Source organism: Aquila chrysaetos, chromosome 25, assembly GCF_900496995.4.
Source record: "Aquila chrysaetos chrysaetos chromosome 25, bAquChr1.4, whole genome shotgun sequence".
NCBI lineage: Eukaryota > Metazoa > Chordata > Aves > Accipitriformes > Accipitridae > Aquila > Aquila chrysaetos.
In genome coordinates, this window is record NC_044028.1 from 7,159,751 (window position 1) to 7,184,031 (window position 24,281).

Sequence of the window (24,281 nt, forward strand, 5' to 3'; positions counted from 1 at the left end):
AGGTGACCTTATGCCTACGGGAGATGATGAGAAGGGAATATTAGGCTGATCAAGGAAGGTGGGAAGTAGGCATGTTCTCTCTGTTTCCTGGGGAGAAAAAGAAGATTAATGCCAATTGAAATAAGCACATGCTTTGGTTGGTTGTAAGATTTCTACCGCTGGGTTGTTTTTAGCTTATATTAGAGTATTGTTCTCTCAAAATCTCTTCCCCTCACTCTGCTTGAGCAAGCTTGAGCAGGAAAATACACTTAGGTGAAAACAATGTGTGTGAGGGTGAGCCAAGCTTCTCCTTTCTGGAAGAGAAATTGGGATCTGGTTGTGCCAATTGGGATCCAGCCTCGTGTGCTCTGAAAATGCAGAGAAAGCTTCTGTGCCTGCCTGGGCACCCTTAGGTGAAGCTCTGCTGTCAGGTGGCTTGTGCCACCCTGGAGGCTGTTGTTTGTCTCCTCCAGGAGAGATGAAGGGTTGGATGGAGCCATCCTGCAGGTTGAGTCATGAGCCATCGGTTGGGTCACCTTGCATTTCAGCGCATGTGCTGGGAAATAGGACTCTTAAGCCTCAACCACTAGTTCTTCCCTAGGCTCTTGTTCTCCCTTACCTTTGTGGTATCATTCTGAGACATGGGATGTTTAAGACAGTGTGGCTATGCATTAAGTGGAGTCCCACTGAGGTTCTAGATACTATCACAACACAGAAAATAGTATCAGCACATTTAATTAATTCTTTCCACTTCAGTTTTGCTTTTGCACTTGTCTTCATGGTGGATTCTGTACCGCTGCCCTGGCTTAGTTTAGCCAAGACATAACACACCCGTTTTGCTGTAGGAAGTGATGGGCTTTTGCTCTCCAGGCCAGGCAGGATGCCTGCAATTCTTACCTTCCTGGGTCTTGTCTGCGTCTCTAAATACTTGAAGTTGTGGTCAGGCGTCACTTATGGCTGCTGATTACTGCTTCTTAAAATTCATCTGTGTCCGCAAGTCATTTAAAAAGCATTTTCCACATCTGTCCCTGGGTGCCCCAGCCCATCAAACTAAACCACCAATCTGGTTTTCCACAGCTGTCAATTTTGCTGGTCTCGTTTCCACTCGATTGCAGGGAGGAAAGCAACAACTGCGCAGTGTCCAGTTTTCCATTCTTTGTCTCGCAGCGAGCTGTCAGGATCTGGCGTGGTTTGCAGAGCCTTCTCTGTTTGAAGTTCGTTTTTTTTTTCTTTCTGGCACTTCAAATGCTCTCAGGGGCCCCCGAGGTTGAGAACCAGGTTTGTCAGACAGAGAGGTCAGACAAGGGTTACCGATGCTATCGCTGAGAGGCGAACTGTCATCACCAGACTCGGAAATTATGAACAGGGTGCGGAGGGGGAGACCTCGGTAGCTGGTGCTGCTGCTGATCCAGAGATACCTGGGAAGAGTGGCAGCTCCTGAACAGTGCTGCGGCTGTTTCGGAGCAGGGGTGGCCCCAGGAGAGGGGCACAAACGGGAGCTGCCCCCAGAGGAGAGCACCCCCAGCTTCTGCTGGTGCTGGAGTCAGAAGCTGGAGCCAAAGCCTGTTGATGTTGGTGGAAGGATTCACGTTGCTTTGGTGGTCGTTGAATCAAGCCCCACCTGCACAGTGCATGTAGGAAGAGGGACGATGTTTAATTCTTAGTTATATATATCATTGCACTTGAGTACACCAGCCTTTCCCTTTTTCATGCCTAAAGCACTTCTGAATTCTTTCACAGTGGAGGGTAAAATGTTTCGTCTCCTTTTCCTTTCTCTATCCCCAGTTTCTGCCTCTGCTTCCAGCACTTACCAGTGCTCACTTGGAGAAGGAAGAATAGACAACTGACATTTGCTTCTGTCTTCTCTGTCCAGCCTATGAGTAAATGCCATCTTTATTTCCCCTTTCTTCAGAAGATGAATGTACCGTCTTTGTGCTGTACTCCTGCCTTGTAGATTTGACTAGCAGGCACCAGGCAGCCTTCAACATCCACAGGGAATCTACCCAGGCAGAAATGATGCAGGCTGTCATATAACAGTGTGGAATAAACTGCACAATACCAAGGAAGACCCTGGAGTTCCTCCTTGGTACCTGGGAAGGTTTTCTTTTCAAGTCACTTGTGTCACTGCAGAAGGAGTTAAAGATGAATTAATTATTTGTGTATTGGTAAAACTGCATTGTATTTATGTATACCTGAATCTCCTTCAAAAATGCGTGCTGGAATGGCTACTTACAGTTTCTGTCTATGATGATCAAACACTATGTAAGCAGAAGGTTTCTCAGTAATTTATCACACAATAAAATCTTAGTAGGATGGGAATGACTGTGCTGGTGGCTACACATACATTGATAGATTGTCTGCTCCAAAATGCTTAAATTTTGTTAAAATAATAATATGAATAGGTTGCTCAGCAGTAACAATACATACAACGCTATACAGAACATAAACCGGGCTTACAGATAAATGCTCTTGGCATTAAAGAGGTTTTAACCTAAAAAGATGGGACCCATGAGGGAGACATTTTAAGTTTTATCCTACTTTGTAATTGTAAATTCCCTTCTAGCAGGGCCTCATTGGTAACTAGATATATATATTGAATTAGCTAAACAGTTAATTGATGAAGCTCTGGCTTTAAAATGAGTGCCTGTAAATAATGGATACAATTCATCTGCGGTGTCCAGTAACACCAGTGAAGTCAGTGAAATTACACCAGGATCGAATTTGATTCCTTCTGTCTTTGCTTATCAGCAATACAACTTGCCCAGACATTTTATGGGGAAACATTTGCCTTAGGCTGTTTATACTGGCTATGATTAAGATTTGGAATGGGAGGGGAAAAAAAAGAGCAGCTGTAGGAAGAAATCACAAAAATACTTTGTGTAATGTTCTACCTCCTTTTTCTCTCTCCTTTAATAACAGGGCAGCACACTGAGAAAGCGGAAGATGTATGAAGAATTCCTGAGCAAGGTCTCCATTTTGGGTCAGTTGCCCTTTGGACTTGCCTGTTAGTTCCTCTGTTATATGTGTTGGCAGAATGAATTTTGGTCTTTGATGGCACGATGAAAGCAATGGTGGTCAAACAGAAGGTCTCACGGTTGCGTCATTTCCAAAGGAATGAAAGCGTAAAGGGCCCTTTTTAGGACTTGTTTTTCTCGGTTTTTAATATGCACTGAACATGTGTTTGAAGGACAAATCTTTCCTTAAATATGGGAGCAGGCATGCACTGGTAACCTTTCAGTAGCTGCTGTTGTAGCAAAGATCATATGGATAGAGGTGAAAGCAGTGCAGAGGTATGACCTGCAAGAATACTGTATATATGTGCACTGAACGAACTAACCTTGCAAATCAAAACGGACTGATTTTTTTTTTTTTTCTGTGTATTTTACAGCCCCTGTCTCACATTCTTAAAACATCTGTTTAGCTTCTTGTCCTTGGATTTTGTTTCCCTTTGATTAATGTGATAGCCACGAAATTTGGACATGTTCTTGATGGCCTTCAGTAGGAAAAACAACAAACCCATAATGCCTGACCAATCAATCACCATTAGGAGAACAAAAGCTTCTAATAAGGAGGACAGTGTTAGACAGTACAATGAAATGTTGATTCTGTAGGAGAAACACTATGTTTCTACCGGGGCTATTTTGAAAAAAACAATTCAGGATTAATTTGCTATATAATTAAAGTATTTATATTTCTACTTAAACAATTTCTGTTTCTTGTTTATGGTTTTCATCTACCATTCGGGCTTAGGTACCTGAAATATGAAAGTGTCTTAGTGAAAATATACTTGAACTTCTGAGAGGTGCTATCTGTGAAATTTTCAATTACATTTGTATGCCTAAAGTAAGGCCAAGTATGTTGCTCACTTATTAATGAAGTTTTCATCATTTAAATGCCTTCTTTTATGCCTAATTTAAATCTTCCTAAATTAAGAGCACAAATTATACCAAATTACAATGAGTATTTAAAGAAAAAAGGATCTCTGCACCTGCACTAATGAGGAGCAATTACAACAATGAGACATCTCAAAACAATTTCAGAGTAGAAAGGTTATTCAAAGATGTGCTTCCTTAAACATGCGGTTTGCAATGTAATTATATCCTAGTTTGTAGTATGGCTTTTGAATCTCAGTAAAAAAAGAGGAAGGACTTCAAGATTTGAACCTTTTTTAAGTACGGAAAAGCAGTGGACAAAATAACGCATCATTTCAGGAACATGGAGACCTTAGGTGAAACGTGTAAGGATCTATTTCGCATGTCTAAAGAGTAGGTGACACCTGGGAAACAGAAAGGTATTTTAGAAATCTCAACACAGCACTGAGAAGTCAACTTCACTTCATGCCTTAATGTGGTCAGCAATCAGTGATTTCTTGGTAGAAAAACCTCTACCTGCTGCTTATGTATATTTTTTCAAGGCCTGTCTAGTGTCTGTAACTAGCCATATAATTGTAAGAGTCTTTTTAAAAAAAATCTAAGGATTTTTTAGATTATCAGTAGCTGCTTATAGTGTATCAAACAAGGTATTAGAAAACTAATTGTTTTAACTCTTTCTTCTGGAGTTTAATTAAATGTAAAGCTATGAATTGATATGTACAATTTAGAAATTGCAAAAAATTGCAGATGGTCTACTTTATGTGTTGTTTGATTTTAATTCTGCAACTAAAACTTTAGGAGTTTTATCGTGTACAATATTCTTTATAATGCTCTGTTTGAAAGAGTCATTAACCAATGTATTTGTAGTGGTACAATTCCCTTAGACAAAAGAGAGACACTCTGTGACTAGAGCTAGAATTAGCTTTGAATTTCTCATAAAGCCAACTGAAGAAGAAGTTTCAAGAGACTCTTTCTTTTCATTGTTAATTACCGAGTTCTTTTAAAAAAAAAAATGAAAAAGCCTACTCTAGTCTGTATGAAAGAGTTTTATGCTTATTTTTAGTCAAACAGAGCACTTTTTGAATGTTGCATTGACAATATGGGCTTGGTCTTTGATATTAATGCTTCTGCAGCAAAGGTCACAAATACACCAGGAAAGTGCATTAGTGATTATAGGTGCGGAAAATACTAGAAGTAATCATTTCCCAAACAGCAACACGAAGTGGCATAAACCCATGAAGACATATGTGTGTCAGGCAGCTCAAAACTTACCTTTGGTGCATTGATCACTTTGATCTGGTTTTGTTACCAGACTCAGTGTGCACTTCTAAGCTCAGCCGAAAGGCTTCTTAACTTTTAAAGAACAACTCTTTCACCCTCACACAATACTTCTAAGCAATATTTTGAACAAAATGGCGAAACCAGAGTCTGAGAGAACAGCCCAGATCTAATCCTGGTGTCAGAAGCCGTGTCTTGGCTTATATTAGTTCAATAATTCATAATAAGTAAGAATCAGCAGAGCTCTAGTACATGAATTTTAGCCCAGCTTTTTGAGGCAGTGAAGGTTATATCATTGTATTATCTGTTTCTTTTAATAACTTTTAAACTGTCACTTCTTTCAGTCGAATCTGATAAAAGTACGGAAGTTCAAGTACAATTCATTGTCTTGAATTCTCATGCAAATGCGTAGAGGAGAGAGAGACAGGTTGGCACCCCTCCTCTCTGCGAGAGCAGGACAGGTCCAATTCATCCCTTAGCAGACACGGGAGGAGGCAGGCAGTGGGACAGTGAGCAGCCCTGGATGAGCCGCTGTGCAGGCTGTCTTTTGCCGTGTAGGTATCCCAGGGGATTTGTGGCAGCTGCGGGTGGGTGATAAGGACACCAAGCCACAGGAAGCAGGCTGTATTAGCTCCATCACTCATAAAACAAGACCGGTAATTTTTTCTTATTGAAGTTTACTTTGAAGTTTTACAACTTTTCTCTCTAAGTGGGGGAATGAAAAGAAAAACACTTTGTAAACCATCCCGCTGGCAAATGAAACAGAGGTGCCACTTCACACATCCATGCTGAGCCTCTGGTCTCACTGCCACCCATGCTACCAGGGTCTTGCCGTTGGCTTCAGTGGTCCATGCTCTCACCCATGGGGGAAGAGTCATTTTTTAGATCGGCACTTTTGCATCGCTTATCTAGCAGGCCATCAGTAACCAGCTGAGAGCAACTCTGACGAAAAGAGAGTAGGACTTGTTCTGACATCTGGTGTGGGATGTGGTAAGAGAATCTCGGCGCTCCCATATCACTGGTATCTCCAAAACAGCTCCTAGGCTGCTCCAATCCACTGCAGCATCAGCAGCACTGCAGATCAGATCGCAGGCGTAGGGAACCACAGCCAACTTTTCCTGTCCAACTTTTAAGATTATTATCTGGGTGATTATTAACTCTAAGACACAATGAATAAATACATTCATGTTTCCCAACTGGAGGTTCGTGCAAAGTGCCTGGATGAAAGAAATGTTTCTTTTAAAACAGAACCAGGCATAGCAGAGCTGTCAGTTTAGATACAAATCTCAGCCAAAGTTAGACTCTTCTTATAACAAAGCTTTATGATCTTCAATATTTTAGAGTCCCTGGACAAATGGGAGCGGCTGACAGTGGCTGATGCACTGGAACCTGTCCAGTTTGAAGATGGAGAAAAAATTGTTGTGCAGGGAGAGCCCGGTGATGACTTCTTCATTATTACAGAGGTAAGATTGGCATCCTGATAAGTTCTGTCATTTCCTGGTAAAGATCAAGACTTTGTATTAAAAGACATTTAGGTTCAGTTTAATCTCTTACTTCAGCATAAATCTGAACTAACTCCACTCAAACCAGGAGAATTACTCAAGTTAATTCAGACGCCAGTTCCATGGAAATGTCTTAAGTGGGACGATCCCTAATTTCCAGTAAGTTGAAGATGCAGAGGAATTTTGAGGTGTGTCTAGTGTCTTTACTGTTTGAAGGTTTGTTTTCTACATGAGATTTTTCTTGTTCCAAATTGCCAATACTTCAACCAGGCTGGCCAGCCACACACTGCATTGATCATTGTTCCCAAAGGGACTTACAGGGGAAATCACAAATGAACATCTGTAAACTGGAGCAGGACACCTGATCTGAAAATGGATAATTTGTTCTTCGTTTTGCCTTAAGCTCAGTCCAAATGGCTGAGCCATTTTCTTGTTTACTCTCACACAGGCAGACAGATCTGTCAGGCAGCTGAAAATGCTGACATCTTTTTGGGAGATTATCTGACACTTCAGTTCCACCATCTCACTTCTGCAAACAGATGCTGACGGGGTTTTTCCTCCCTCTCTGACATAAATATTTGGATCCTTGGTATCTCATACAAATACCTCGGCGCTGTGATATAACAAGTTTTAAAAAGGTATTAGAGAGTCTCAGACTAAGAATAACAAGACAGCATTAGGATATGATTGTTTATGTATTGAAGCAGGAGCTTTTCAGTGCCAGCTGTGAGTGTTCATACACAAATATATAGACTGGGAATGACCAACATATGGCTGTGTGGTGACAGTTCAAGTGCACATGCCAGGCCAGATGTTACGTGACCAGCAAGGAGGCAGTGGTGGCACAGGAGCTGGGAGGTAATCTGAATCCCTCACTGTGGGAGAAGGTGTGTCAGATGGATGTAAGGAAGCTGGTATGATTGTGTTGCCTTGGGATCCAGTTTTATGCAAACAGAATACATCCCTGCCTCCATCAGGCTGCTGTGTTGTGACGTGATTTAGGAGGAAAGAGACCCTGCCCTGCTCAGGTGATAAAAGGCTTGTACAGCGCCCATTCCAGATGGTTTAGAGGCCAACAGATTTTTCTTTGCTTGCTCCTTATCTGTGGATTTTTGGACAGGTGCCTCTATCCAAGGCAGCCAGAATTTGGTTCATAATAAATATCTGAAACTTAAAATTCCATCCTTCTTTCCTCTTGAGTGTTGGAAATACGCATTTGATTTATGAATGTAGTTTCTCTTCTGATGCTCACAAAATTGTCAGTGCAAATAACTGCACCTGTATATCACACAGACACTTAAGGATCTTTAAATATGTGACGAGCAGTGCCCCTTTGAAACAATAGTGTCAGAGTAAAAGAGACTAGATATTAGATAGGGAAATTTTTGTTAACAAGATATTTAGCATATAAGAAAAATTTACAAAATACAACTTTTTTTCAGAAATAGGGAATTTTTATTTCTACTAGTGTTATTCCTTGCAGCAGCATGAGGCTAGGAAAACCTGATTTTCTTAGCCATTGAATCCCATGTGGAAAATTGGCAGCTTGCTTAAGAATTACCAAGGGCCTTTATTTTCCCCCTCTTGATGGAACAGCTGTTAAGACTTGAATGGGTAGAAAAGTATTAACACTGCATACTGCATAATCATAAAGTATCTGCTCACCTCACCCTTCCACTATAAATCTAACATAGTTTCTCACTTTGGAAATTGCCTGTATTTTTCTACATTAAAGTATGAACATCCAGTATCAACTATTTCTTGTGCTGCAGTAGTATTTCTGCCTGCTCACACATAGTTTAAGCTTTGTATTTTAAACCTGATTTTACAGGAGTTTACATCTTTGATGTTAAACTTTTCTGCAGGAGAGTTGATGCGAGCTGCCAGGAACACATTATTCTACAAACTAGTTGCAAGTAGTTTTGGCTGGTTTGTTGTCACAATACGTTGAAAAGTCATTAGCTTCTTTCATATGTTTTTTGATGTTTGTGACCTTATAATTGAAAACACTAGAAATGCAGCCAATTTGTTTGGCTGCTGTATATGCAGAAACCATTTCATATGTCACCAGAATGCAGTCTCCTTTGGAGCACAGTATGTCCAGCAGTACAAAGCTAAACTTTGCCACACAATTTTTGGGCAAGATACTAATTTATTATAAACCACAGTCATTCATGGCATGCCTTAGACAAATCAGTTACCAATTTACAAAGCTTTGGTGCACCAGCATCCCAGATACTGGTTCCAAGTGGGATCTTGTGACTCCTATCATAAAAGCTTCTCTAAGACACCCAGGACTCACACATGGATTTTAAATTGTTAGCACAGTTTTGTATGAATTTCATAAATTAATCGTTCATTTCTGGTTAGCCTGCAATGCTGCCTTCCTCTGTGACATCCGTTTGGGATACCATCTTTTAATTATATTGGTCCTGCAGAAGGACATAGCCTGTAAGTGAATTGGCACCTTCAGGATTTGCAGACTGAGGAGCAACCATTAAACCCTTTTGAAAGGGAGACTTCTAGCCTCAGTGATGATCAGAACAGCAATTCCTGCTTTAAACCAGGAATATCATCCTGGTTAGTATGGACAAGAATATTTAGTCTCCCCCTTCTCAAACAAGCACATTCACCTTTTGTTCGTTTTTCTTTTTTTTCATGGCTTTCTGACCACCATCTTATCTCCAGTGTTGCACAGATCGTATTAGGGTGCAGGTTATTTGAGGTGCAGTCTGTATGCATGAAAATACATAGTGCCACATGAAGAGCAAGGCTGCAGCAGGAGCTCAGCCAAATTATTAGAATAACAGAAAATGTGCACAGGGAAGAGTCACAGGAAACCAGGGCTTTTTAAGTTCACTGCTCACAAAGCTGTTTATGGTTCATCTTTTGTTAAAAAGTCTAATGAGAAAAGTATTACCCAGAGATTCCAGGACAGCTACAGTTTTTCTGCCATCCTAAATCTTCACAGGCAACCAGTAAGATGTTTATTTGCAGTAGGTTGGGTGCTTTTCCATTTAAATCTCGAGCAGCCTTCAACAAGATTTAGTTTTAATATTTAAAGGCTGTGATTTTTTCCAGAGATAGAATTATTTTAATGTTTATACCATATTCCTTAATTTGAAGATAGGATCAGAAGTGAATGTCTGCTTACAAAAAGCAAAGTAATCGCTTTTGTGAGATTGATTTACTTCACTTGAAACTGGTAATTAAAAAAAAGAAAAAAAGAAGCAGCACTGCAGTTTCTGTATTTTCAGATATTTCCAGGTCTTATTTTCCCACTATGGTTTTCACACAACAAACTCGGGCTTTCCCAGACCAGACAGATGTGGAATGTATCTGCTGGATTCCAAGGTCATGGAATTATCCCATATGAGATTCCTGGCACAGAGGTGAAAAACTTTAAGCACCATGAAACAATTGTTGCCATAAAGAATTATATTTTGGCAAGCGTAAATCATAACAGATGTACAGTTTCTAACAAATAAATTTGCAGTTGTATTGTACACTGCCACACTGTGTACCCAGCAGTAGGGAGGATTTATTCATCTGACTTCAGATAACGCAAATATTTTTAGCTAGCATTTTAAAGTGGTAGCTTGCAAAGGCATGTGAGCTTTGTGGAGTTAAATATCCCAGCAAATGTTAAGTCCCTTTAAATGAAATGCCAGTTGAATGGGGGCTGATTTTATTCCCGACTCGTGCTTTGCCACTGACTTCAGCTCAAACAGTAGTTTAAACTAGTATAGTAGTGCTCTGAAACTGGAAAGAAATTAGGTTTTTGCTGTTGTCTAGGTTACTGAGAAAGGTAGTGACAATAGTATTAAAAATAGCGGTTATGATCATGTACCACTTTCTTAAGTTTAGCTTTGAGCTTGGCTAGGTGGCATAGTACCTCGAAGTCGGTAACGCAGCTGCCAAAAATGCAAGGACCTGCAGCTGTGAAGTGCCCTGCTGGGTTTTCCAGCTCCCACCCCTCCCCACGTCAGATCATTTCGATCTATTTGTCATGACCGAGCACTGTATACAGCACACGGATATTGTCACGGGACTCCACCGACTGTGCTCAGGGAGTCTTTTAATCTCAGGTGCATACTGAGAGCTTGCTGAACTGCTGCCATATCACCCTAATACTCCATAAAGTTTGACATGGCTTAAAAAAAAAGTGTGCACAGACACAAACGTACGCAGGTGTAGGAGGAGAGAACAGCAAAAGGTTTATAATAGTGCCACACTGCGCCCAAAGAGCACAGCTTGTATCTGTCCTTTAAATGTGCTCTCCATAGCCTGTCATCTCCTTGGAGGACAGTTTGGTTTAAGTGGTGCAGAAAGCAAAGAAATAAAACTGCATGAGAAGTAAAACATTTCCAATTAATAGTTGGTCGAGCTGCCCAGCAATAGTATGCAGCAGCCTAAAAATAAAAGATCTAAAAATAGAAGATAATTCACAGGAGAAAATTCAAGGAGAAATGGACCCATTGTATCAAGTAGTTTCACATTAGATTTTTGGTTTTGACTTTAAAAACTAGTATATTTAATTGCAGATTAGTGCTAAGTTACAGGGGGTAGTTGCACCCTCCTCTGCAACTCCTTTGTGAAAAACATTTCAAAAAAAGCTGGGGATTTGTGTTCTTTCTCATTATCCTGCTGGTTAAAGAGGAGGCAGAGTCAGGGATCAGATTTTCAGTCTCAACTGTATTATCAGTCCAGTCTGTGGGCAGAACGTTACCCTCCCTGTTTCCCCATCAGTGGCAATAATCCTAATGACACTTCATAAAGGTGAGCAAAAGCTTAATGGCAAAAGGCATAAAGTATCTGTCAGTACTGAAACAGGCAATGGCAGTAGCAAAATTGACAAATAAGAGAAAAAATTTCATTGATAGTGCAGAAATCCTTCCAGAATTAATGCATAGAGCTGCTTCAGTGACAGAAATGAATCAAATTAGTGGGTAATGATTATTTATCCAGCACTATTCTTGCCTGATCGTATTGAAAACGGTCTTGTAATCCTCGGGGGGCTGCTAGCTTTCATGCTGCTGTTGACATTTCAAGTCAAGGCCACAAACTGGCTCCGGTCTGGGCAGGATCCGCTGCGAGTTCTTGCTGAGAGTGTACTTGAGATACTGTCCTGTAGGTGAAATCAGTGTTTCCAGCCCCGCTGACACTCTTGGCACGCTATGGAGCGTCTCTGCACAAATGCAGTTCAAAGCCTTGTTAGGTGGAACAGTGTTTGTAAACTCTTCCTACCATGGTAACATGCACTGACAAAGGAAGGTCCTCGGACTAACTCAGAAGGGCGCTCCGTTCTTCACAGAATTGGGCCTTTTTGTAGGAAAAGTCGACTTGAGTCTTAAATTGCACAACAAGCATCTGAAGATTTATGATTTAAAAGCTCCTTAAGAAGGAAAAGAAAAAAGAAAAATAATAGCCCAATTGTTTCCTGCTCTAAATTGTTGCTCTTTGACTTTCTAACCTAAGAGAGACCCCTTTGGCACCTACCCCTGTGACAGGCAGAAGAACTACAAAGTAAACTTCTTCCGTATGGTTAATGAAGTCACTGCCTTAGGCACACTCTGCTATCATACCTGATAATCTCTTTAAAAACACAGTGCGATTAATTATTAATTAGGAAGATGAATGTTGTCTAGAAAAGGAGTTTCAAAGACTACAACCCGAAGTGCTTAGTGTTACCAGGATTTTGTTGATACCGAAAATGTTTGTCAAAGGCAGTCTACAGCAACTCCTAATATACCTAATAAACAAAATATACCGAATAAACAGAGCCAGCAGTCACTGAGGGCTCTGTACTTTGCTTATTTTTAACTGCAGAGACATTGTTTCCTGTAGAGCTCTTACAGGAAAAGTACATTCAATTTTCTTGCTATCACCTAGTTGTGCTGGAGCAATAGCGTTTCCATTGGCCCTGCTTCAAAGTTCATCTCTGTTCAAGATGGCATTTTTAATGGCCAGCTGATGTCAAAGATTGAAAGTTAGGTGTGTGATTGGGTCCCATCCTGACTAGGGATGGAGTTGAAGTATTTTGCTGAGTCAAAGGAACTAAAACATCAACTTAGTCCAGCTCTTGTTAAATTCCATTTAACTTTGACTTCTGTGGGCAGTGGATCAGGCGACGTATACATGCAATATCCATATACATGCAATCTTGAGCGTATCCTTATCTCTCCTCTGTCAGAAAGGGAGTGTTTCATAGAAAGCAACTGGCTGCTCCCCTTCTTCCCACCAGCCATGGAGGACCTGTCAGTCACTGCAGCTTTTGGCCCTTCCTTCCAACTCTTCTGCCGGCCCCACTAATAACCACCACAATGCAGTCACCTATGGTAAATTCTGCAAAATCTGAAACCTCAGAAGTGATGTATGATGGAGCATTTTCTTAACAATTTTGTGAAACTTCAGATTAGCCAATATTTCTAGTCTATTTTAGAACTTTGCAGATTTTGTTCCTCATTTGTAGCAGAAACCAGGACAACTGTATGTAAATTCTGTGAGTTGCTATGAACCCAGAGACTGGAGAATAACGTATAATAGTTTAAAAATGTACAGTTAAAAAAATACTGTCAAACCCAGTCATGACTCAGTCTTGAGTCCACAATCAGAATTAAGTCCTCTTGCATCATGCTTCTCCAAGACCATTAAGATCAACTAGGTTTTATATTATGAAAATGAAGCTTTTTTAAAAAGAAGTCTGATGGGTAGGGAAACAATGTAAAAGCAGCGAACACAGCCAATAGTTTGTTACGGAAAAAAAGTCTCACCTGGATTGGCACATCCATATAGTATGACCAAATAATTTTAAGAGTCTAATAACTGTGGTATATAATTCCTTTTCTTCTTAGCTACTTCTCTGTCTTATATGAACATCTCATGAACTTCACAGGGTTTATACTCACTCCACCTGTTTGATGAGGTGCGTGAAGAAACCTCCATGTTGCATGGTGCGGTCTGAAGCACAAGCACAAGAATTAAGGTAGTTCTTTATTCCTGCTGAAAACAATCAACGGGTATTAGGCACTTTGAAGGTCTGGACCTTCATGATTTTGCTCACAGAAGGTCTAAGGCAGAGAAGCAGTGTTAGCCCTGTGGCCAGCATCCCAGGCTAACACATCAAGTGACCATCCTTTTTCCTTTATGTTAAATTTTACCACCCGAAACCAATAGATATTACTTTCTACTGCAGGTTATGTGGAAGTCACTTGTGCTTTGTATTGCTGACTGAAATTTGTTTATTTCGTCCCTTGTTTTTGTATAAAAGTCTCTCATAAATCAAAGGTTGGCAAATAATAAAAAACTGAGATTATTTACTGGCTAAAAGAACATTTGCAGTGTCTTTGGCTACGTAGTTCAAAGGATTTGTCTTCTCTTGGCAAGTAGCCCTAGAATTGCTGATCCTTAGCTGTAACATAAAAGCTGTCCCAGGAATGATGCTATCAGCAGTCCCAAAGGGCTAAAATGGCAGCTGAGGAGTGATATGCTAGTGGTCTTCCAGGACATTGCGACTGAGAACATTGCTTATGCCAGCTTTGTGAGGTAGATGCAGGACTCGCTGTGTTACTCTGTGTCACTAGGACGTTGGTAAACTTAGGTCTTGAAGCAAAACCACCGGGAGGATGCAGTGTAGCCGTACTATTCTCAAAGGCTTAAAAGTAGTTTTCATAACCTCTCTTTTGCACATGCTATACCCAGCGCAAAAAAATGTGTATGAATGTTTCCCCAGTTCACTTTTGACATGACAACTTGTGTAGGAGTCTTCAGTCTCATTCAGCTGTAATTTAAAACATCTGATTTGTAAACCCATAAAATTGAAGTTTATGCTGGAAATACAGACACACCCTGGCCTCTTACCACTATAGGATACATGGAAAACTGGGAGAGCATTTGGTATGCAGAGAAGTAAAACCCGAAGTTAGTAATTGGCAGTTCCATTCTTAATATATATACATGCTCCATTTGAATTTTCATAAAAATCAGAGTGCTAGATTTTCTCCATGTTCAAAACAGCCTGTGACTTTTTACTTAGCTAATACTTGCTTTAAGGTATGGTTGATGCTTTGACTCTTCTCTCTTTAGTCTTGTCCAGTAGTGTCTTCCTACCGTGGAAGTCTGCAAAAGCAGCAGAGGTTCCCAGGTAACAAAACACCTCTCCATGTAAAGAGAGCAGCACAGGCTGTTTACCCCTCAAGGTTTTCAGGAGGTTCTCAGGATCCTTATAAGCTCTTTTGGCATTGAAGACCGAGCTCACAAGCCCTGATTCAAAGCACTTAGTCAACATGACCAAGAACTCTATGGCCTGAGGCATGTTAAATCTAAACTGAAATTAAAGGCATCTGCTGTCTCAGGAGCTAGGAGCTCCGTCCTGAGGAGTGCTTCTCTGCCTTTAAGCAAAAATACTGCAATATCAACAAGACCTGAAATGTAGTGGTGTCCAACCTGGTGGAAGAGGAATGGATAATCTCCTAATCCCTTTTGGAGTTCATCCCTTTCTCTGGATCATGTTAAAGCTGTCCCTTACTGGGATGGCTTTTGTCCCTCCTCTGCAAAGTTACCATTGAGATGACTGCAGATTTGCTGGAAGTATATACGCCTTACGGCTCATTCATTAGCTGTGTAGTGTGGCTTCTGTGGAGCATGCAAGGCTCTCTGCAGTGTGCTCCAGGAAAGAGGCGACTTTGAGCGCATGAATTTTTTATTTCTGAATTTCAGGATTTGGTCCTTTGAATACACAAGATTCACCAACTGAAAGGACTTAAAGAGCGCTTTCCGTGGGGGATTTTCCTGATCTCTGTGATAAACTCTCTTCTCTCCTTTCTCCAGTTTGCTCCAAGTTTTATGTCTTGCTCAGAAGCTGTTGCCCTAGCTGGCCACAGCTGCTCGCCCAGCCCTGGTCACAGCATTAGTTATGAGACTTTAATGACGATGTCTGTCTCAGCCCTTTGCTTGGTCTGGTTACTTCAGCATCTACAGAATGTTTTCACAAAGAAGCAGATGGTGGTAGGAGTAATTGGGCCGTAAAACAACATTAACAGCTAAAAACGATTTTCACCAGAAAGGATTTTGCGGGAAGGGTGAGGGAGGTTCAGCACTGTTTTCTTGTTTTCTCTCCCGTACATTCAACCCTGCCCCTGCTGTAGGTGGTAGCGCTCTGCACTGTCTGCTTCCAGGAGATGAGCCCTGTCAGGTCAGTCACAAATATGAACAGTTGATGAATAACCCATTATAGAGTCACTTTTATGTTGACTCAGTGGACGTTTCCTGGCTTCAGAGAGAGTCAAGATAATGGCTAGCTTTGTAGAAAGAAAGAATCTCTAAAATGCAACATTTTTTTTCCTTTGTGACTTTTATTGCTTTGTACGCTGACATGTCTGAGGGAGGAAAACAGTGCCTTGTTGCCAATAATCCACAGCGCTTGGCACAGACAGTCTTTAAAATCTGGCACCAGGATGAATATTAATTCAGTTGTTTTCCCACAGAAGCTACTGATTAGTCAAGGCCAAGTATCACTGAGATGATTCATTAAAACCCGGCATCTTAGCCCACCTTTACTGAGTGGATCTGCTTTTTGTCACCCCTGTGACAGGTGGACTGAATGTGTAATAAAAGGGGCAACTAAAATCCTAGGACGGAGTAAAGATAAAAATGCAGAGGGACCCAAAGGCTGGGCTGTGGTGCAACCGCTTCCCAGCTTTCTGGGCATGGAGCCAGGACAACTAGCCAAGGAGGATCACACCCCAGGCAAGGGGCTCCTCCCGTGGCTCAGAGCTGGTATCCCTATCCCTCTGTCACCATCCCTGCGCTCCCAGGCTTCCCAGTCCCACTTGGAAACTGGTGGTATGGAAGAGAAGCATGGGACTACTGTGGCACCGAGGCTGGGGAGCCACGGTGGTGTCCCTCCGTCTGATGATGGGGGATGATGATGACTGTCGATGAAGTCTTGAGTCCCCCAACACATGGATGCACTTCTGTTGGACACCTGCATGATCTAGCCTGATGTTAGGTCTGCTGCTGTGGCTCAAGGGCAACATTTTGAAGTCAAAAGACTGTAAAGCTTAAATATTTTCATTCTGAAAAACCTTTCAACAGAAAAGGCTTAACAAAAAAAATCCCTATTTTTTATTCTTTGTGCAAAAACCATTTTGTATCACCTAAGTATTGCAGGGGTCTCCATGCATGAAGCAAATTGCAGTTGGTGCAGTGTATTCTGCTTCTTTTGGCTTTTTACTGTGTTTACTGGTCTCCCTCTGCCTAAATCTTGTCTTCTTCCATCTAATAACAACATTTCTTTTACTTCAAGGGCAATACTTAGGTACAGCACAGGTTTAATGCAGACTTTATCAAAGAAACACTGAAGGGGAAGATTGTCTGAGATACTGCAATAGGAGGATGAACAAAGTGATTGAGAAGGTCTTCCCATGTCAGACATCTATGATTTTAAATACTGAATGATCAAGGCAAAGGTGTTTCCTGGTGATTAATGACGGGCTGGGTGTAGTCATGTCTGGGCCTTAACCCTGGCCTCTCGTATATCCCTAGGAAATGCCCTGTGGCTTCGTTGTTTCTGCTGTTTTAAGCTACACTTGGTTTATGATTGATTGTCATTTTTAAAAGTACCTTTATGTTTGTGGCTATTTTGGTGACTGCTCTAGACAGCTTTGTTCCTCTCTCTCGGGTCTGGATGTTATTCCTAAATTAATACAAATGTGCCTAAGTAGCAGAAGTGGTGGAAGTTTAGACATACATCTGGTAGTCTTATGCAGGTGTGATATAGCTGGTACACACGGTGAACTGCAGATTGTTTGATATCGAGCGCGGCTGTAGAGCTAATGTATAGGACCTGTGCCAGCTGGGTAGGGACGTTTGCTTTCCATCTTTGCTAGACTGCAGTGTGCATTAGTGTTGTTGAGAATTATGGTCAATAAGAATATGATGGATTAATGTTATAACGACAACGTAATGATAATCATACGCATTGACGCTGCGGTTGTTGCAGTGTAAAGGCACTTTTTGCAGCACTGCTTTCTCTCAAGGCGATTGTATGGGTATCATGGTGCACATGTTGTTACTCTAATGTTGTCTTTTGAGCTCATTTGATCTTGCATTATTTATCCTAACAATACTCCCAAGGTGCTGGCTTTCTGAAAATCCACGGAAATCAGTGGCACTCAAGATTTCCAGAGCCACCACCAAATTTAAAAAACTGAATGTGTAAAAAGTTGTCTATTTGATTTCAAAAGCTCTCAGTAGCTCATTAGCTTGGGTATTGTCTCACACTGTAATCTGTAGTGAACCCTAATGGATGCAGAAAAGAACTCACTTGCTGGAGATAAGCAAACCAAACAACCACTTTTTCAGTCAATGCAAACCTGGGTCTGTTCTTGCAGACTTTACCCACTCAACAGTCATTACAACAGGTGCATCATAAATAATAGTCATAAAAGTAAAGTTTGCTGAACTGGACCAAAGTTGTTTGAGGTTTCACATCAGACAACCGAACTGATTTAAATGATCATTTTTTAAAGTAGAGGGTGAAACATTAGCTGACAGATCTTAGCAGGTCTCACCGATTCACCAGGCAATCACTATTCCCAGGAGTTTTGTAGCATCAGGAGCTGTAGCTTTTGACTCTCCTTAATTTAAGGCAATGATTTGGAGATGCTCTATGAATGATTTAAACGCATGCAGGAACCAATAAGCAGGCAGATATGTTTAAATAAGGTGCAACTTATTATGGTTGTAGCTATTATAGTGCAAGAATATTGCCCAGACAGTGTTTGTAGATACGTAAATGCTATATTTTATTAGATGTATCTGGAGAAATAGGCAACTTGAAGAAAAGCATGTGTGCCCAAAAGCTCTTCTCCCTTTTCTAGCTATGCTTGTTGGTCTAATAAAAGATATTACTTCCACAAACCTCGTCTTGCCTGCAATTAAATAAAATACTCCCAGAATCATACTGTGTGAAAGATCTTTTAATTCATTTCAGATCTGCTATAGCTTCCATTCAGTCCCGACAGCTTTGCTGTGTGAACAGGAGCGTTTTATACCACTTCACAGCCTCTTCCTTCATCTTTTGTAGTACCTTTGCAAAGATTTAATAGCAACATATAATGAGGGTTTGTGTGACTGTGGAGTGAGGGGAAACTTACCTTTTGAATGTGTGAATTATGGAGTGTGCGGATTAACAAAGTGAGAAAGAGCAAAGGTATGTTCATAATAGCAATTGATAGAGTTAATAGCAATAGCAGATGGATCGGCCTGACCTTTTCCATCTCTAATTCTATATTCTGCACTGCTCTTTTCTAGTGGATGGTGAAGAGGAAAACAAAATAGGCTAGAAAAACTTTCTAAGCTCAAAACTAGGATAAAAATGTAACATTTTGAGGGCATGGGGAAAAAAACCTGTCTTCTGTGCTTTTCTTTAAAAAAGCAGTAAGTAAAAAAGTATGACATAAAAATGGAAATAGAAATAGTAGCTTCCTGCTTATGAAAATTAATTTTTTTTCTTTAAAAAGTAGGAATCATTCTATATATTTAGTGTATCAAAAGGACATAGACATTGACGTTGCATGCACTCATGGTAGAATAAATATTCTTCAGTTTTAATAATGATAAATATCCTGTCCTTTGTTGCAGATGGAGCCTCACTGTATTTTTTACTGATTGCTGTATCTTTAAAATGGGAGGTTAGACCAGCAAAACTAACACATCAATAAGATTGACTTTTAAGGCAAAAAGTTTTTAAAACAGTGCTGAATTTCCCTTCCCACCCACTGCCCCTGGTGAAGGACCATAGCGCACAGCCCGTCCCACCCAGAGGTAACATGGACACATCACTGTGCACCACATTTTGCCTTGTGCTGCCCGGGAATGATCCCATCCGATCCACTGAGCTGGAATAAAGGAAAAAATACAGGATTTCAGTTTCTAGCATCATGAACACTTGCCTTTTGTAGCCAGGCTACTTAGGCCAACTGCTGGCTATAGGATTCATATTTAAATATAAAAATAGGGCTCCTGAAGCAATTGGTGCTTATAAGTACATGCAGGATAAGGCCTGGGAATCTCAGTGTTGATCCAGATGGGTCACTGTCTTCACTCTGTAGGATGTCTCACTCATCCATATGGTCCGATAGTTTAAAAGTGAAACATCTATCAAAATCTCATTACTTTGGAGAGGACGGGAGCTCATGGATTATAAACCTTAATTTATTTTTTATATCTTAAATTATGGTACCGTATCTAAGCCATAAATTTTTACAAAACAAACTGCTGATGCATTTGAAAAAGTTGAATAAATACGCTCAGCACCGTGACAGAGCAGTGATAGAGGGAGTGAGCAGGTGCGTGGGGTGAGGATGGCAGAGAGGTGGTGATGGCACATTGCTTTTGGAACTGCTACTCTTGTTGTTTTTGCAATAAGAAGCCTGTATTTACTTGGAGGAGAGGAGAGAAGGTTAATGATATCGGTTCCTGGGAATACAGGCACTCCCCAGTGACTGAAAGGGAATATTGCTGGATCCACCAAAGATCATAATTTCACTCCCAAGTGTCTGCTAGCAGAAAGACATGCCTGTCTGCCTTCAATTTAATATCATCACAAAGTGCTGATTTATTAAATGGTGTCAAACTTCTTGACAGTCTTTGAGCCTGTGCTCTGTAGGTTTTGCTTGGTGGTGTAGGAGGCTGAAATGGCTATCAGTGTACAAGGCAGTATTTTAAATTGAGCAGCACTAAATAGCCCAATCCTGCAAATCTAGGATTGTGCGGTTTATGTCAGAGAGACTGATCTTGCCAAGTTTTGTGTGCCATTTAAGGGGAAATCTTTCCCACCGAGACCAAATGCTTTTGGGAGTGAGAGTGATAAGCCCCTTGAATCCTTGCTAGATAATGCCCTTACGTCCCGGGACAGGGCTCAGGAGATTTATTCAGTCATATCATTTATAGGAGGTAGGGTTTGCTAAAGCAGAAGAATAGAAAGCTCAAAAACTGTGTTGGAAAGATTTGACAAATAAAAGTAAAATGAAATACAGCCATGAAACCTGTGGTGGGAGCAAGGGTAGGGGTCAGCACCGAATTCGTTTAGTATGACAACTTCTTTAAGGATATGGGTAATAAAGGATTGTTTCCGTAGTATTTTATTCTGTATTATTTTATTTTATTCTGGATTATTTTATTTCTGGATTATTTTTGCCCTGGTTACACTGGTCATCTACAAGTGGACTCTAATACAGTCAGAATCACATTGCTTCCAGAGATAAGACACGCAAAGTGAAGGTAATAAGACAGATAATTATAAATACATCTTCTTTGTTTCATGGTGTGGACATTCTTCCCGTGAAGGTCACTCTGACAATGCTCCAGGATGTACTTGTGGAGCTGGTGACTGGTGCAACGAGAGGGCAAGCAGCGTAATCAGATCTTACATCTGGGTGCTCGCTGTCAGGGTTTCAGGAAACTTCTTTTGCTCCGTGATAGACCTGTTCTCACTGGGCAACGGGAAAAGCCTATGTGACTGTTAAAACAAGAGTGGAAAAATATGTATCTGGAATATGCATTGCTTTATCCTGCCAAGCCAAGTGTTTATTGTGGAGGCCAGACACATCTGTCCTCCTCCAACAGATATCATGGTGTTTCTTGGATTAAAAAGGCCGACTGTAGTGGAACAGTGGAAGAAATTGCTTCAGAAGACTGACTTATTGGAGTCCTATATCATATGGACCCTGTCAAAAAAATATTAGCCACAATAAAAGCTGACACTTGGGGAGACGAAAGCAATATTGCTTGACATTGTGATTACCTTTACGGCAACATGCTCAAGGTGGGCAGTGGGGAATTGAGTCCTTTCTTCGTTTGACCTGGGCGGTCAATATGATTACTGTGGGGATTTTTTTTTTGTTTTATGTAATAAAACATCTGTAATAAAAGTTTTTTTAAAAAAATAGTTTTGGGAAAGAGACTGGAGACATGGATTGCAGACAGCTATTTGGGTCAAGGGGTTAGGTTTTTGCCAGGCTCCAGATGGGGATGGAGAGGAGGACAGGGGCTGGAAGTGATTCTGAAGCTGAATCCTTCTACACTGTGCAGGCAATAAGAACAGCATCAATTTAGTGAGCTGCACCTGATCTGAAGTTTGGCAAGAGAGACGTTGATACACGCATTATTCCCTGTATGGGGTATTTCCAAGAATGCTGCTTATGAATGTGTGTTTGTTCTGAAAACTTGCAGTAAGTGTGAATAACAAAACTCATTACGCTATCTTTGCATTTTCATGCCCTTGCAGATTTACTGGAAGATCTTGGAAAACAGCAGCTTTGGCGGAACAGTTTAGTTATATCAAGGATAAGGAATTTTTGCTGGAAACTTGACAGGCACCAAATCACTTTCTTATATCCAGTTCTTCCAGTTACTTCTCTGGATAGCCTTACACTTCCTGTGGACAGTTTTGTGTGCATGGCATGTTTTAATGGTAGATAAAACCCCAAACAAACCCCACAAAAGACCAAAACCAACCTTGCCCTGTATGTTTGGCTTATTTTTGAACAGCCTTACCCAGTTCAGATGCCCTTGCTCATGCATGTTATGCCAAGCACATGGTTCTGTATCTTCTGCCATCAGCTGCCTGGCGTATTAGGAGTGAAAGAATTGACGCGGAGAAGAGTTTTGTGATTGTTTTCAAATGAACCTGGATTTACAGCCCTGGTGTTTCTTCAGTATTTTTGTAATACTGATACGGCCTGTAGCTGATAGGGTGGAACGGTAAATTGTCGTGACCAATGTAATGTGTTGACAGTGTGATATCTAGGGATTTATGCTAAGCACAGGTTACTGCTAATGGGCATAATGAGAAATTATAACTTTTAATGTGCCAGATTAATTTGATATACATCCAAATCTGTATAAAATTCATCAGCTGCTTAGCATGTATTAAACAATACTTGCACATTATTTAGTTTTTGTTTCTGTTTCCTGGCATCAGCAGAAATAAGATTTACCTCTTCATTTATATAGCACATAAATTAACCTAGAGTCGCCCAGCAATTTGTAAAGTAGATGGGCTTAAAAATAACCCTGTTATGAAATAGGACATGATGCAATAAAATGGTATTACAGCAGCTTAGTTGTGCTTGTTCAGAAGAAAGCAAATTATGATCATTTGCTACATAATAGTGGATATTTACCGCTCTTGGTTATTCCTGGGCCCCCAGGTCCTAGAAGAGCAAAAGCCAGACCTGAAGCAGCCTTACATTGCTGTTCAGATTTGCAATTCAGTGACGATGTTTGAGGGTCTATAGGGTCTACTATAGGGTGTATTTAAACATATTGCAAAGGCGAAGGGCTGGTTCTGCAGGGTGCTGAGTGCCTTTAACTGCATTGAAGCCAAGGTGTTTCAGGGTGCTCAGTGTCTCCTCAAGCCCCCCCACCATACCTGGAGGCACACAAGTTTCTTTTGGTGGAAGGAAGGTGCAGGATATTAGCAGCCAGGGAATCTGCACTGAATGTTCTGCGCTGGAGGGAGGTTTATGCTCCAAGCTGGGGTGGTCCTGCAGCAGTTACAGGCACCGACAGCCAAGCAGTGCAAGACTTGGGTGTTCAGCTGCAGAGTGAGGGCTGTGGTATTTTCCAGTAACTGGCATCAACCTTCCGAGCATAGTCCACATTACTGTGTCTCCTCCCCTTCCCTGTCCTGGTTGTAAGCCCTCACGTCTTACTTTCCAAGCTGAAAATCTTAAAAAACCATTGAAATATCGATGCTCTCCAACTGCACTGTCAAAAAACAGCTCTCCGGTCTATTTTAAAATCTTGGCTTTTAAAAATCTTTTTAATTTCAGTTAAAATCAAAATACGTTAACATTTTGCCTTTCCCTGTGCTTTTGGTTTGGACTCAGAAGATAATTTCACATGTTACTGTAATTTTTTTCCAGAAAAGCAGATACCTTCTCTATTCCTCTACAAAAGCTTTATGCCACTATAATTTAAGATTTCCTCCAGGTTAGAATATTTCTGCATGTAAAACCTCTTTGAAGGTTTAAATAGGCTGTAACTGAGTTTTGACATGTATTAGCACGTGTCAAGTACAGCAGTTATTAAGGGTAGTGGAGACAAGACACATTCCATCTCTCCAGCAACTGACTCGCAGGTGTCCAGATCACTACAGGCCACAAGCGGGCAAAGCCACTAAAAAAAAAAAATCACCCTTTGTTGCAACAAGCATTAAAAACTCCCTTTACCAACCATTTCAGCAATAGATCCAGTGAATGATCAGGTGAGGAATAAACTCCAGTTGCTGTCTTACAAAATCATGTCACAAGATTGTGACCGGGAAAATTGCCGTTTTATTCCTTTTGATGTAAATCTTTTCTGTGTCTCTGTAAGGTTATGCATCCACCCAGAACGTATTTTTAAATTATATTAAAGCATGCATTTGCACAGCATGATGTACATTAGTTAAACAGGGGTTACTAAGTTCTGTCCTGTTCCTCCTGTCTTCTCTGTGAGCTGAATCTGTCTGCATCCAAACATCTCATAAGAGAGAAATCATTTGCCATACTGATGGATTTTTTTTTTTAATCTTCTAATTCCCTTCATTCATATATAAGGAATTGACTGAAATTGTCATCTCTCTTATAGCAGAACTGAA

General features: G+C 40.8%; 1 protein-coding gene across 4 annotated transcripts in view; it reads left to right on the forward strand.

Annotated features, from left to right (window-relative positions):
* The window catches only part of PRKAR1B (protein kinase cAMP-dependent type I regulatory subunit beta), a 103,495-nt gene that overhangs the window by 76,156 nt on the left and 3,058 nt on the right, over positions 1–24,281 (forward strand). For all 4 annotated transcript variants that reach the window (XM_030001629.2, XM_030001632.2, XM_030001631.2 and 1 more), the window contains exons 8-9: positions 2,899–2,959; positions 6,471–6,592. In XM_030001629.2, the coding sequence (XP_029857489.1) occupies positions 2,899–2,959; positions 6,471–6,592 (183 nt within the window). The remainder of the gene's footprint in view (positions 1–2,898; positions 2,960–6,470; positions 6,593–24,281) is intronic.